At 45.1% G+C, this 13,670-nt stretch overlaps 1 protein-coding gene across 3 annotated transcripts in view; it reads left to right on the top strand.

Moving 5' to 3' along the window:
- LOC110534746 (zinc finger and SCAN domain-containing protein 21) overlaps positions 1-8,578 on the top strand; it is a 35,900-nt gene extending 27,322 nt beyond the window's left edge. For 2 of the 3 annotated variants that reach the window (XM_036953939.1, XM_021619678.2), the window contains exons 3-5: positions 5,250-5,468; positions 7,121-7,193; positions 7,297-8,578. In XM_036953939.1, the coding sequence (XP_036809834.1) occupies positions 5,250-5,468; positions 7,121-7,193; positions 7,297-8,483 (1,479 nt within the window). In that variant the 3' untranslated portion in view covers positions 8,484-8,578. Of the gene's footprint in view, positions 1-4,701; positions 4,839-5,249; positions 5,469-7,120; positions 7,194-7,296 lie in introns of all 3 variants that reach the window. The other variant, XM_021619677.2, reaches the window with a different exon arrangement.
- Positions 8,579-13,670: the final 5,092 nt, after the last annotated feature.

Below are 13,670 nucleotides of genomic sequence, written 5' to 3'. Positions count from 1 at the left end.
GACCCCATCCATCAATTGTGTTTTACAAAGTTCAAAGCTAGTATAATACAGCCATGATTTATGTACTGTCAATACAGTTCGGCCTAGATGTAATTATTGAGATCCACCTCAAGAGGCTGAAGAAATTTGGCTTGGCCCCAAAGACCTTCATAAACCTACAGATGCACCATTGAGAGCATCCTTCCGGACTGTATCACCACCTGGTACTGCTATTGCACCGTCTGCAACCGCAGGGCTCTCTAGAGGGTGGTGCGGTTAGCCCAACGTATTTCCGGGGGCACCCTTGCCAGGACATCTACAGCACAGGTGTCACAGGAAGGCCAAGAAGAATATCAAGGACCTCAGCCAGCTGAGCCTGTTCACTCACTACCATCTAGAAGGTGGAGACTTTACAGGTGCATCACAGCAGGGAACGAGAGACTGAAAAACTGCTTTTATCTCCAGGCCATCAGACTGTCCCCACTAGACTGCCTCCGCCCAGTACCCTGCCCTGAACTTAGTCACTTTAACCACTAGGCTACGCTGCCGCCCCTAGTCACTGTTACTAGCCCGGCTACCACCCAATACTCTACCCTGCACCTTAGTGACTGCTGCCCTAGTCATTAAACACTGGTCACTTTAATAATGTTTACATACTGTTTTACCCACTTTATATGGATGTAATGTATTCTAGTTAAGGCTCATCCTATATAACTACTGCTGTACCTACCTTTTCTACTCATATACTGTCCATGCTGTCTATATATACTATCATATACATATAGATTTATTCCGGACTCTGACCTTGGTCGTTCTGATATTTCTTAATTCCTTTTTATTTTTTGGATGTGTCTGTATTGTTAGGTATTACTGCCCTGATGGAGCTAGAAACACAAGCATTTCACTGTGTTACAGTAGGTATTACTGCCCTGATGGAGCTAGAAACACAAGCATTTCACTGTGTTACAGTAGGTATTACTGCCCTGATGGAGCTAGAAACACAAGCATTTCACTGTGTTACAGTAGGTATTACTGCCCTGATGGAGCTAGAAACATAAGCATTTCACTGTGTTACAGTAGGTATTACTGCCCTGATGGAGCTAGAAACACAAGCATTTCACTGTGTTACAGTAGGTATTACTGCCCTGATGGAGCTAGAAACACAAGCATTTCACTGTGTTACAGTAGGTATTACTGCCCTGATGGAGCTAGAAACACAAGCATTTCACTGTGTTACAGTAGGTATTACTGCCCTGATGGAACTAGAAACACAAGCATTTCACTGTGTTACAGTAGGTATTACTGCCCTGATGGAGCTAGAAACACAAGCATTTCACTGTTACAGTAGGTATTACTGCCCTGATGGAGCTAGAAACATAGGCATTTCACTGTGTTGCAGTAGGTATTACTGCCCTGATGGAGCTAGAAACATAAGCATTTCACTGTGTTACAGTAGGTATTACTGCCCTGATGGAGCTAGAAACACAAGCATTTCACTGTGTTACAGTAGGTATTACTGCCCTGATGGAGCTAGAAACATAAGCATTTCACTGTTACAGTAGGTATTACTACCCTGATGGAGCTAGAAACACAAGCATTTCACTGTGTTACAGTAGGTATTACTACCCTGATGGAGCTAGAAACACAAGCATTTCACTGTGTTACAGTAGGTATTACTGCCCTGATGGAGCTAGAAACATAAGCATTTCACTGTGTTACAGTAGGTATTACTGCCCTGATGGAGCTAGAAACACAAGCATTTCACTGTGTTACAGTAGGTATTACTGCCCTGATGGAGCTAGAAACACAAGCATTTCACTGTGTTACAGTAGGTATTACTGCCCTGATGGAGCTAGAAACACAAGCATTTCACTGTGTTACAGTAGGTATTACTGCCCTGATGGAACTAGAAACATAAGCATTTCACTGTGTTACAGTAGGTATTACTGCCCTGATGGAGCTAGAAACACAAGCATTTCACTGTTACAGTAGGTATTACTGCCCTGATGGAGCTAGAAACACAAGCATTTCACTGTGTTACAGTAGGTATTACTGCCCTGATGGAACTAGAAACACAAGCATTTCACTGTGTTACAGTAGGTATTACTGCCCTGATGGAGCTAGAAACACAAGCATTTCACTGTGTTACAGTAGGTATTACTGCCCTGATGGAACTAGAAACACAAGCATTTCACTGTGTTACAGTAGGTATTACTGCCCTGATGGAGCTAGAAACACAAGCATTTCACTGTGTTACAGTAGGTATTACTGCCCTGATGGAGCTAGAAACACAAGCATTTCACTGTGTTACAGTAGGTATTACTGCCCTGATGGAACTAGAAACATAAGCATTTCATTGTGTTACAGTAGGTATTACTGCCCTGATGGAGCTAGAAACACAAGCATTTCACTGTGTTACAGTAGGTATTACTGCCCTGATGGAGCTAGAAACATAAGCATTTCACTGTGTTACAGTAGGTATTACTACCCTGATGGAGCTAGAAACACAAGCATTTCACTGTGTTACAGTAGGTATTACTGCCCTGATGGAGCTAGAAACACAAGCATTTCACTGTGTTACAGTAGGTATTACTGCCCTGATGGAGCTAGAAACACAAGCATTTCACTGTTACAGTAGGTATTACTGCCCTGATGGAGCTAGAAACATAGGCATTTCACTGTGTTACAGTAGGTATTACTGCCCTGATGGAGCTAGAAACACAAGCATTTCACTGTGTTACAGTAGGTATTACTGCCCTGATGGAGCTAGAAACACAAGCATTTCACTGTGTTACAGTAGGTATTACTGCCCTGATGGAGCTAGAAACACAAGCATTTCACTGTGTTACAGTAGGTATTACTGCCCTGATGGAGCTAGAAACACAAGCATTTCACTGTGTTACAGTAGGTATTACTGCCCTGATGGAGCTAGAAACACAAGCATTTCACTGTGTTACAGTAGGTATTACTGCCCTGATGGAGCTAGACACACAAGCATTTCACTGTGTTACAGTAGGTATTACTGCCCTGATGGAGCTAGAAACACAAGCATTTCACTGTGTTACAGTAGGTATTACTGCCCTGATGGAGCTAGAAACACAAGCATTTCACTGTGTTACAGTAGGTATTACTACCCTGATGGAGCTAGAAACACAAGCATTTCCCTGTGTTACAGTAGGTATTACTGCCCTGATGGAGCTAGAAACACAAGCATTTCACTGTGTTACAGTAGGTATTACTGCCCTGATGGAGCTAGAAACACAAGCATTTCACTGTGTTACAGTAGGTATTACTGCCCTGATGGAGCTAGAAACATAAGCATTTCACTGTTACAGTAGGTATTACTGCCCTGATGGAACTAGAAACACAAGCATTTCACTGTGTTACAGTAGGTATTACTGCCCTGATGGAGCTAGAAACATAAGCATTTCACTGTTACAGTAGGTATTACTGCCCTGATGGAACTAGAAACACAAGCATTTCACTGTGTTACAGTAGGTATTACTGCCCTGATGGAGCTAGAAACACAAGCATTTCACTGTGTTACAGTAGGTATTACTGCCCTGATGGAACTAGAAACACAAGCATTTCACTGTGTTACAGTAGGTATTACTGCCCTGATGGAACTAGAAACACAAGCATTTCACTGTGTTACAGTAGGTATTACTGCCCTGATGGAGCTAGAAACACAAGCATTTCACTGTGTTACAGTAGGTATTACTGCCCTGATGGAACTAGAAACACAAGCATTTCACTGTGTTACAATAGGTATTACTGCCCTGATGGAGCTAGAAACATAGGCATTTCACTGTGTTACAGTAGGTATTACTGCCCTGATGGAGCTAGAAACACAAGCATTTCACTGTTACAGTAGGTATTACTGCCCTGATGGAGCTAGAAACACAAGCATTTCACTGTTACAGTAGGTATTACTGCCCTGATGGAACTAGAAACACAAGCATTTCACTGTGTTACAGTAGGTATTACTGCCCTGATGGAGCTAGAAACACAAGCATTTCACTGTGTTACAGTAGGTATTACTGCCCTGATGGAGCTAGAAACACAAGCATTTCACTGTGTTACAGTAGGTATTACTGCCCTGATGGAGCTAGAAACACAAGCATTTCACTGTGTTACAGTAGGTATTACTGCCCTGATGGAGCTAGAAACACAAGCATTTCACTGTGTTACAGTAGGTATTACTGCCCTGATGGAGCTAGAAACACAAGCATTTCACTGTGTTACAGTAGGTATTACTGCCCTGATGGAGCTAGAAACACAAGCATTTCACTGTGTTACAGTAGGTATTACTGCCCTGATGGAGCTAGAAACACAAGCATTTCACTGTGTTACAGTAGGTATTACTGCCCTGATGGAGCTAGAAACACAAGCATTTCACTGTGTTACAGTAGGTATTACTGCCCTGATGGAGCTAGAAACACAAGCATTTCACTGTGTTACAGTAGGTATTACTGCCCTGATGGAGCTAGAAACACAAGCATTTCGCTACCACCTGCGATAATATCTGTAAAATATGTGTACGTGACGTGACCAATAAAATAAGATTTGAGGATGTATCATGCTTTCTTTGTACTGTCAACACAGCTAGGATTCTTCTAGCTCTACAGACACATAACATACATCATGAACATATGTTTGCTTGGTACTTTGTAAAACAACATTGATGGATGGGGTCAAATTAACCTCCCCATTTATTTCCAGGACCTACTTGGCAAAGCAGAGCCAGACTTTCCAACAGGAGTTTTGGGAACAGCAGCATTCAAAGAGACAGACAGCCCATAGACGTGGACCAAGACGACGTCTCTCCATCAAAGCATATGGATGCTACAAATGATGAGGTAAGTTCCAATTTCATGCTGTCACAGAGTTATGTCTGTTTTAGTCTCGGACACCAGACACTTCCTTCCGCCTGGGGATGAGGTTATGTCTGAATAGACGTGTATATACCAGCACATTATAACTAGTGATGTAGTGGTAAAAAATATGGTTGGTAAACGATGATCGCCGTACACAGTGATTAAAGCAACACTCCCTATACTTTCAATGCATTTTTGTGCCAAAGGTTTGTAAAGTCATGTGTAACATACAGAAGGTGGAGTTTACCCTCCACTACACCACTGATTATAACACAATAACAACAAGACAACTACTATGAATTTCACTAAATCCCATGTCATGCCCATATCTCCATTCAGTAGATAGTGTATGCTCTGTCTCACTCACTCATCTCTCCCACTTAACCCCATCAGCAGTCAGCAGAGACAGAGGAAGGGGAACCAGACCTGCTGATCATCAAGGTGGAGGGAGAAGCAGGTGACCAGGACTGTAGGTTCAGCCACCCAGCTAGAACAGTGGAGGGCAGCAGAGAACTAACCACCCAACCGGCTGCAGCCACCACAGAGGACCCCGCCTTCCAGTCCAGTGGCCCCAGAGGCAACAACAACCACTACAACAACACCGCTATGGAGGTCAGTGGATCTGACGCCGTCCTCCTCCAATCAGAAACAGGGAATGTGAACCAGGGACCCCAGCAACACACGGGATTTGAACCCAAAGCAGAGAGACAGAGTCTGGACACAAAGTGTGACATGAACGGGGACTTCAATCTCCTAAGAGGTTCTTTAAACCAGGTGTGGAGAGAGGTAGTAGTGACTGATGATGGCTCCTCTGCTGCTCACACTAAAGTAATGGACCTAGGGAGTGGCCCAGTGGGCCCAGAAACACAGACTAGCTCGGCCACAGATATGAGCAGTGTATCTAGTGGCCAGCAGGTAGATAGAGGTTTCGAGTGGGGTCAGGTGAGTACAGCTACTACACCACAGGACAATGGGACTGGAAATAAGCAGGGAGTGGGAGTGTTTAACAGAAACACACCAATCAATCACCACGATTCGATGAGAGACAACACCACGCAATTGGTTTCACCTGGCTTCCGGACCTCAGAGATAACTACAGGCACCCATCTTGACACAGGAAATGCAGGTGAGGCCAACAAAGCTAGTTGGTGTTCGTTGGCAAGCCTCCATAGACACTCTGAAATACCAGGAAGAGGAGTTCAACAACCAGCTCATACCTCACTTCCTGTCAGCCATTTTAGACCAAGTGCCACAACTTCCTGTCATTTGAGTAATCTTGCCACAGATGTTAGACCTGGCACCGTAGAACGACAGTACGGTTTCCCGAGCTGCCATAAGAAGTTTGTCCACGAGAGTGACTTGCAGCAGCACGCTGTCATCCACACTAGAAAGCGGGGGTTCGCCTGCAACTTCTGTGAGAAGAGCTTTGAGGGCGCCAGCCATCTCCAAATGCACCTAAACGTCCACACTGGTGAGAAGCCCTTCAGTTGTGCACATTGCGGACGCAGGTTCTCCCACACCAGCAATCTGAAAAGACATCAGAAGCTTCATCATTGATAACTGACATTGAACAAGAGATTCCTATTGAAAAAAAGCTGTTATAGAAATAGCATGAGTTCAAACGTCATTGGTTCTAACGTAGTCGTATGTCTGCAGGATGTTTGCCCTGGTCTCATACGTCTACAATACAATGTGGTTCATATTGACATTATCTACAAAGACTGTTACATTTTCTTGGCTTCTTTAAAGGCCAACAGCATCACTCACATTGACTGTTAAGGTTGATCATGGTTGTGTTCTACTAATAATACTGTGTGCCTCACACTAAAGTTATAGCAGATACTGAAATTCTACTGTGAGACTGAAAAACGGTCTGTTCTTCTGTACCAATTTCATCAATGGCTGTTGCTGTTTATTCATTAAATCCAATAATTCCCTCAATAAATAATATTTTTCAAATAATTTCATGGTGCTTCTTGACTCTAAATATATATTCTCACATTGACCCAAAATATATTGTAAGGAAAGGACATTTTTCTTTAAAAATTACAAGTGAGTTATTGAGGTCCAGTTTTAGTTTCATATGTTTTGAGAAGCTTTAGATGTTCTGTGTCCATGAGTTGAGTCAGTAAATTAACAACTTAATTCAAGCCATTAGATCAATATTATAGCCTAGTAATATCTGAGTTATAATAGACCTGCATTTGTTTGAGAGCTTTGTAGAGCTCGTGTCTGTCTACTTAATTCCTTCCTCCTCTTTTCAGGCCAAATCTACTGTGGAAGGGGAGAGAGACCTCCAGCCATGGAAGAAAGAAGAGGGTCTGAGGGAGATGCCAGGTAATGACTTATGGATTGCTGTAATGAAAAATGACATACTGATTGACAACCTCATTGTTTTATTTGACTGCATATGACCATCATGCTTTTGTTGTCTCTTCAGGCACTGATAGTGGCCACAGAATGACAGACCCAAACACACCGACCTCTCTAGACACGGACCAAACAGAGCTCACTGAGCAGCTCAGAACCAAACACAGCATAGTGACTGTCAATAGATCAGACACTGTTTTCAAGTCAGACCCGGAGCCTGAGAGCCTGAGCCAGGTGTTCCAACTCACAGGTCCAAGACCTGTTGCTAAACAGCAATGTAGCCTGAACCCCGAGAGAACAACCGATCTGCCTGTAAACTCCCATAAGCGAAGAGGCAGTGATATAGCGAATGATCGGCCGTCTTGTTCTAGTTATGCTGCCGAGACCGTCTCAGGAAGCCCCTCGCCTCTAACAAAGCTGAACCCTATTCCCCCACTTTCTCAGATGGTGAGGAGTGAACACGAGTATTCCCAGGGCAGTTCAGAAGTCATGTCGGAGGTCATAGTTATCGACCCCCTTCCTGTTGACGATGGGGATGGCACGCCCTCGTCGTGGACACAAGGTGACATCATGGAACACGGGCATCATCAAGGAGGACATAGTGAAGCAGATGCCATGCTTCTCGGAGGACATTCGAGTAACGCTTATCATCATCATCATCCTCACCCAGGTGTCCAGCCAGCAGCGAGACAGAACTCATCTGACAATCACTTCTACACCATCGGCTTGGACGGCGCATTCAACAACCGCCTCGGCACCTTTCAGAACCCCGCAACCACCGCCACTCCATACGCCACGGGAACCGAGGAGCTGCAGTACCCCACCTGGGTGGATTTCCCTGGGAGCGCCCCCGACACCCACCTGGGCGACGTGACTGGGACTCATCAGGACAGAGGGTCTAGGGAGGAGGGGGCGAGGTCCTACAGGTGCACCTTCTGTGAGAGGGAGTACCCTCACCTGTGCCAGCTCAAGATGCACCAGAGGGTTCACACGGGGGAGAAACCGTACGAGTGCGCCCTGTGTGGGAAGCAGTTCAGCCAGCTGTGCAGCCTGAAGCGGCACCAGAGAGTACACACAGGGGAGAAACCTTTCAGATGCGCTCAATGCGGGAAACAGTTCTCTCATTCCAGCAATTTAAAAGTGCATCAGAGCGTCCATACGGGTGAGAAACTGTTCCACTGCACCCAGTGTGGGAAGAACTTCTCCTTTCTGAGCAATCTGATAAGACACCAGACAGTTCACGCACGGAAATTATAGGTTGTGTTGTGATTTGGGATTGTGTTTTCTGAATTGATTGTAAATTGTATGTGTATGATTGCTCTGGCTTAAAGGTTTTTATCTGTTTATTTCTCCCCTGACTGGTATTTTGTATTCTGGAGCCTTTTGTAAAAATGTTATAAAAAGAAGTGACACTAAATGTTTGACTGCAGATTATTATATTGGTTCATTTTGGTTATTTTTGTCTAAAATGTTCAACTTATTGTATAAATTCCTACAGTATTTGTGACGCAAAGTGTTGAAAATAATCAGGCAAAACTAAGATTTTGTCACAATCAACATGCTTGTGTTAAAGATCAAAAGAAATAAAGCAACTCATGGGAAATTTGAAAAAGGTATCGTCTTTGAGAATGAGAGTAATACATTTAGCTTGGTCTCAGCAAATACATCTCTGTGATCTCAGTGTTTACGGTAAACTGTCTCCGGAAGTAGATTGTTTAACCACATAAGGGTTTTACTCGGGAAAGTTTGTTTGCTAGCTAAATAATAACAAAGATGTCCAACTTCGTTGTTTTTCGTGCGCGTGTAGATTCCGTTAGGGAAACTTTTAACGGCAACAGTCGTACGAGCAGTGTGTCAAATAATGGAAGAATTCCTCTGAATTTGGTTCTACTGTTTGAACCATTTTGGCAATAAACTATTATGACCCCATTCCTGAAATATGGACATATCTTCGGTTCCCCTCAATGACGATCATATGGTGTGTTAGAAGGGAGTGACACAAAAAAAGTGTCTCCCATAAGTGAACATTGCCCCGTCACAGCCCTTCTAAGCACAGCCTTTCCACTCCCTATTTAATCTTGCTCTTATGACTGACTGGGTTAGAACCAGGTCTCCTGCATATCACAAGACTGTGTTAGCCCACTTAACTAAAGCCCATAGGAATTAGTTCAGGAAGCTAACACAAGTCTTCAAGTCTCCAGCAAGGTTACTCATCAAAAGAGAGTGGTTCATCGAACCACCTCGGTTAAATTTCACTCCCCTTTGACCTCATACTCAGAGATCACGGCACCAATATAACTGATTGGAGTTCAAATCAGGCCTCCTGCACAAGACCACTTTCTGTGGCAAACAGAAACAGAATGATCTGTGCAACCCATTTAATGCAACAGACGTGGTTCGGTGATCCATGCATGTGATGAGCAACCTGGCTGAAGACGTGTTAAGTTTAACCCAGGGCTCCGCTTTTGTGACAAGTCACTTATCACAAAAGCGTGGTCATCAAACCACCTGTTAGACTTCACCCTCATTTGACCTCCTCCTTGAAGACTCATCCAAGTCAGAGGACCAATGCCTAGGCTTTAGCTCACTGGCTAACACAGTCTTAACCCATTGTCAGGTTGACCTTATAATGACTACCCTTGCCGGAGAATTGAAACGAACGTCTAACACAAACATACACGTGAAACTAACAACACTTGCGCAATTAAAGGGCTTTTTTAATAGCACGGTGGTTGGAATGCTTCAGGAGGGCGGTCACGTGGGTTCGAGGCAGAAGTCCTGAGGTTGAGTCTCCCTATGAGCTGAATCGGGGGAAGCTGCTAAACAAGCAGCGTGACATCCTTTACAACGGTGCCACTGGACTTTACAGTTGTGATGGTTCAACCACTGGGGGCGCTGTGGAGCAAGTTACAGTGGTGAATGTAGCAGATGAGGATCTGTGAAACTTATTCAGCAGGCCAAAGCATCGTCCTCCCGCAATAGATGGACTTTTTCAATAGCGCATGAGCTGTAACCCTTCAGGAGGGCGGTCAAGTGTGTTAGCGAGACAGAGGTCCTGAGTTCTAGTCTCAGTATGAGCTGAATCACAGGCACACGGCACCCACTCCAATTTGCCTACCGCTCCAACAGATCTATGGAAGATGCCATTTCCATCGCTTTTCACACAGCCCTAACACATCTGGACAAGAGGAACCCCTATGTGAGAATGCTGTTTATTGACAACAGTTTAGCATTAAACACTATTGTTCTCTCTAAGCTTGGCACTAAGCTCAGAGCCCTTGGTCTGGACACCACCCTCTGAAACTGGATCCTGGACTTCCTGACGGGCAGACCACAAGGTGTGAGGATTGGCAACAACACCTCCTCCACACTGACACTTAACACAGGGGCCCCCCAGGGGTGTGTCCTCAGCCCTCTGCTGTCGTCCCTGTTCAGCCACGACTGCGTGGATTTGTACGACACTAACGCAGTCATCAAGTTTGCTGACGACACCACAGTTGTAGACCTGATAACCAACAACGACGAGTCAGCCTATAAGAAGGAAGTAAGTGAACTGGCACTGTAGCGTTATCACAACAACTTCTCCTTCAACGTCAGCAAAAAAAGTTGACTGTTGACTTCAGGAAGCAGAGGAGGGAACATACCCCAATCCACATCAATGGGATTGCAGAAGAGAGAGTCAACCGTTTTAAGTTCCTCTGCGTCCACATCACTGAGAACTTGTCATGGACCAACACCACCACCACTATTGTCAAGGCGGCTGAAGAAATTCGTCATGCCACTACAAATACTACCGCTGCACAATCGAAAGCGTCCTGACCAGTTGCATCACTACCTGGTACGGGTATGTCTCCGTCCATGACCGCAAGGCCCTCCAGCGAGTGGTGAAGAAGGCCCAGTACAACACTGGGACCGAGCTTCCACCCATCAAAGACATCTACTGGAAACGGTGCCTGAGGAAGGCCCGCAGCATCATCAAGGACCACACACCCCAGTCACAAGCTGTTCACTTCCTTACCGTTGGGCAGACGGTATCGGAGCACGAGGTCTGATACCAACAAGCTCAAGAGACAGTTTCTGTCCACAAGCCATCAGACTGCTTGAACACTTGAACTGGACCGACCACCTGCCCTGATTCTCCACACGTTAGTACACATGTACCCACACAGATAAACACACCCACACTGCGTGTACAACACATTACATTATGAACACCTGCTCTTTCCATGACATAGACTGACCAGGTGAATCCAGATGAAAGCTATGATCCCTTATTAATGTCACTTATTAAATCCACTTCAATCAGGATACAGGTTAAATAATTATTTTTTAGCCTTGAGACAATTGAGACATGGATTGGGTATGTGTGCCATTCAGAGGGTGAATGGGCAAGACACAATATTTAAGTGCCTTTGAACGTGGTATGGTAGTAGGTGCCAGGCACACCGGTTTGTGTCAAGACCTGCAATGATGCTGGGATTTTCACGCTCAACAGTTTCCTGTGTAACCACTCCCTCTTCCAATTAGGGCTAATTGAAAAGCTGTTCAAAAGAGGACATTGTATTCCTTTTTTTGTACTCCCTGACGAAGGCCATGCAGCCGAAACACATCGGTTTTTAAAAACTTTGTTTCTATTGAACATGCCATACTAATAAAGGCATTTTAATCAATTATATGAAGAGCGCCTTGGTCCTCCTTTCTTTTTGAGTTTCCTGTGTGTATCAAGAATAGTCCACCACCCAAAGGACATTCAGCCAACTTGACACAACTGTGGGAAGCCTTGGAGGCAACATGGACCAGCATCCTTATTGAACGCTTACAACACCTTGTAGAGTCCATGTTCTGAAGAACTGAGGCTGTTCTGAGGGTGAAAGGGAGTGGGGAGAGTCTTACAACACCTTGTAGAGTCCATGTTCTGAAGAACTGAGGCCGTTCTGAGGGTGAAAGGGAGTGGGGAGCGTCTTACAACACCTTGTAGAGTCCATGTTCTGAGGGTGAAAGGGAGTGGGGAGAGTCTTACAACACCTTGTAGAGTCCATGCCCCGACCAATTGAGACTTTTCTAAGAGCAAAGGGGGGGTTCAACTCAATATTAGGAAGGTGTTCCAAATGTTTTGTACAGTCAGTGTAAACACAATACATTTTGCCCCAACTGTATAAGTCTATTATATGAATGTTAATCTGTATGGAGAATCAAAAACAACGAGCGAGTGGTTTCAAATCTGATATTATGAAAGTAGGAAGGTGATGTTCTAGGTGAGATAAATCTACAGGTACTGTTAATACCTCCAGAAGATGAGGTTTCCCTAGACCATAGTACCTCTGGGGATTCTGGGATTAAAGAAGAGGTGAGTGAGTAGCTTGGTTTCTAGAGCAGAGCTATTCAACCGGGGGGCCACACCCCTTAGGGGTATTAAAAAATATATATTTAAAATGTTTTTATAAATATCGCTAGCAACAAAATATATACTTACAGCAGAAAAGAGAATGTCTAATGAGAATGTCTAATACACTCACTGGAGCTAATTACACTCACTGGAGTATCTGACACAGGCGTTAAGAAAGCCCCAGTCAATAGTCCCCCAGTCAGTCATCTCCCATCAATAGTCCCCCAGTCAATAGTCCCCCAGTCAATAGTCCCCCAGTCAATAGCCCTCCAGTCAATAGCCCCCCCAGTCAATAGCCCCCCAGTCAATAGCCCCCCAGTCAATAGCCCCCCCAGTCAATAGCCCCCCAGTCAATAGCCCCCCCAGTCAATAGCCCCCCAGTCAATAGCCCCCCCAGTCAATAGCCCCCCAGTCAATAGTCCCCCAGTCAATAGCCCCCCAGTCAGTCATCCCCCAGTCAATAGCCCCCCAGTCAATAGCCCCCAGTCAATAGCCCCCCCAGTCAATAGCCCCCCAGTCAATAGCCCCGCAGTCAATAGCCCCGCAGTCAATAGCCCCCCAGTCAGTCATCCCCCAGTCAATAGCCCCCCAGTCAATAGCCCCCCAGTCAATAGCCCCGCAGTCAATAGCCCCGCAGTCAATAGCCCCCTAGTCAATAATCCCCCAGTCAGTCATCCCCCAGTCAATAGTCCCCCAGTCAGTCATCCCCCAGTCAATAGTCCCCCAGTCAGTCATCCACCAGTCAATAGTCCCCCAGTCAATAGTCCCCCAGTCAGTTATCCCCCAGTCAATAGTCCCCCAGTCAGTCATCCCCTAGTCAGTCATCCCCCAGTCAATAGTCCCCCAGTCAATAGTCCCCCAGTCAGTTATCCCCCAGTCAATAGTCCCCCAGTCAATAGGCCACCAGTGAGGCAAGTGCTGCTGGTAAGCTTTCTTGACTTCATTTTTGCCAACACACGGCTAACCTTTGTTTAACCAGCTAAACAGCAGCTCTTAGTGAAAATGTGTTAGCAGTTACCGGTCTAGCTTATAGGCTATGTTAGAGTTCCTCTTCCAAT

The sequence above is a fragment of the Oncorhynchus mykiss genome, chromosome 19, assembly GCF_013265735.2.
Source record: "Oncorhynchus mykiss isolate Arlee chromosome 19, USDA_OmykA_1.1, whole genome shotgun sequence".
Taxonomy (NCBI): Eukaryota; Metazoa; Chordata; class Actinopteri; order Salmoniformes; family Salmonidae; genus Oncorhynchus; species Oncorhynchus mykiss.
This window is presented reverse-complemented; position numbering and strand designations above follow the sequence as displayed.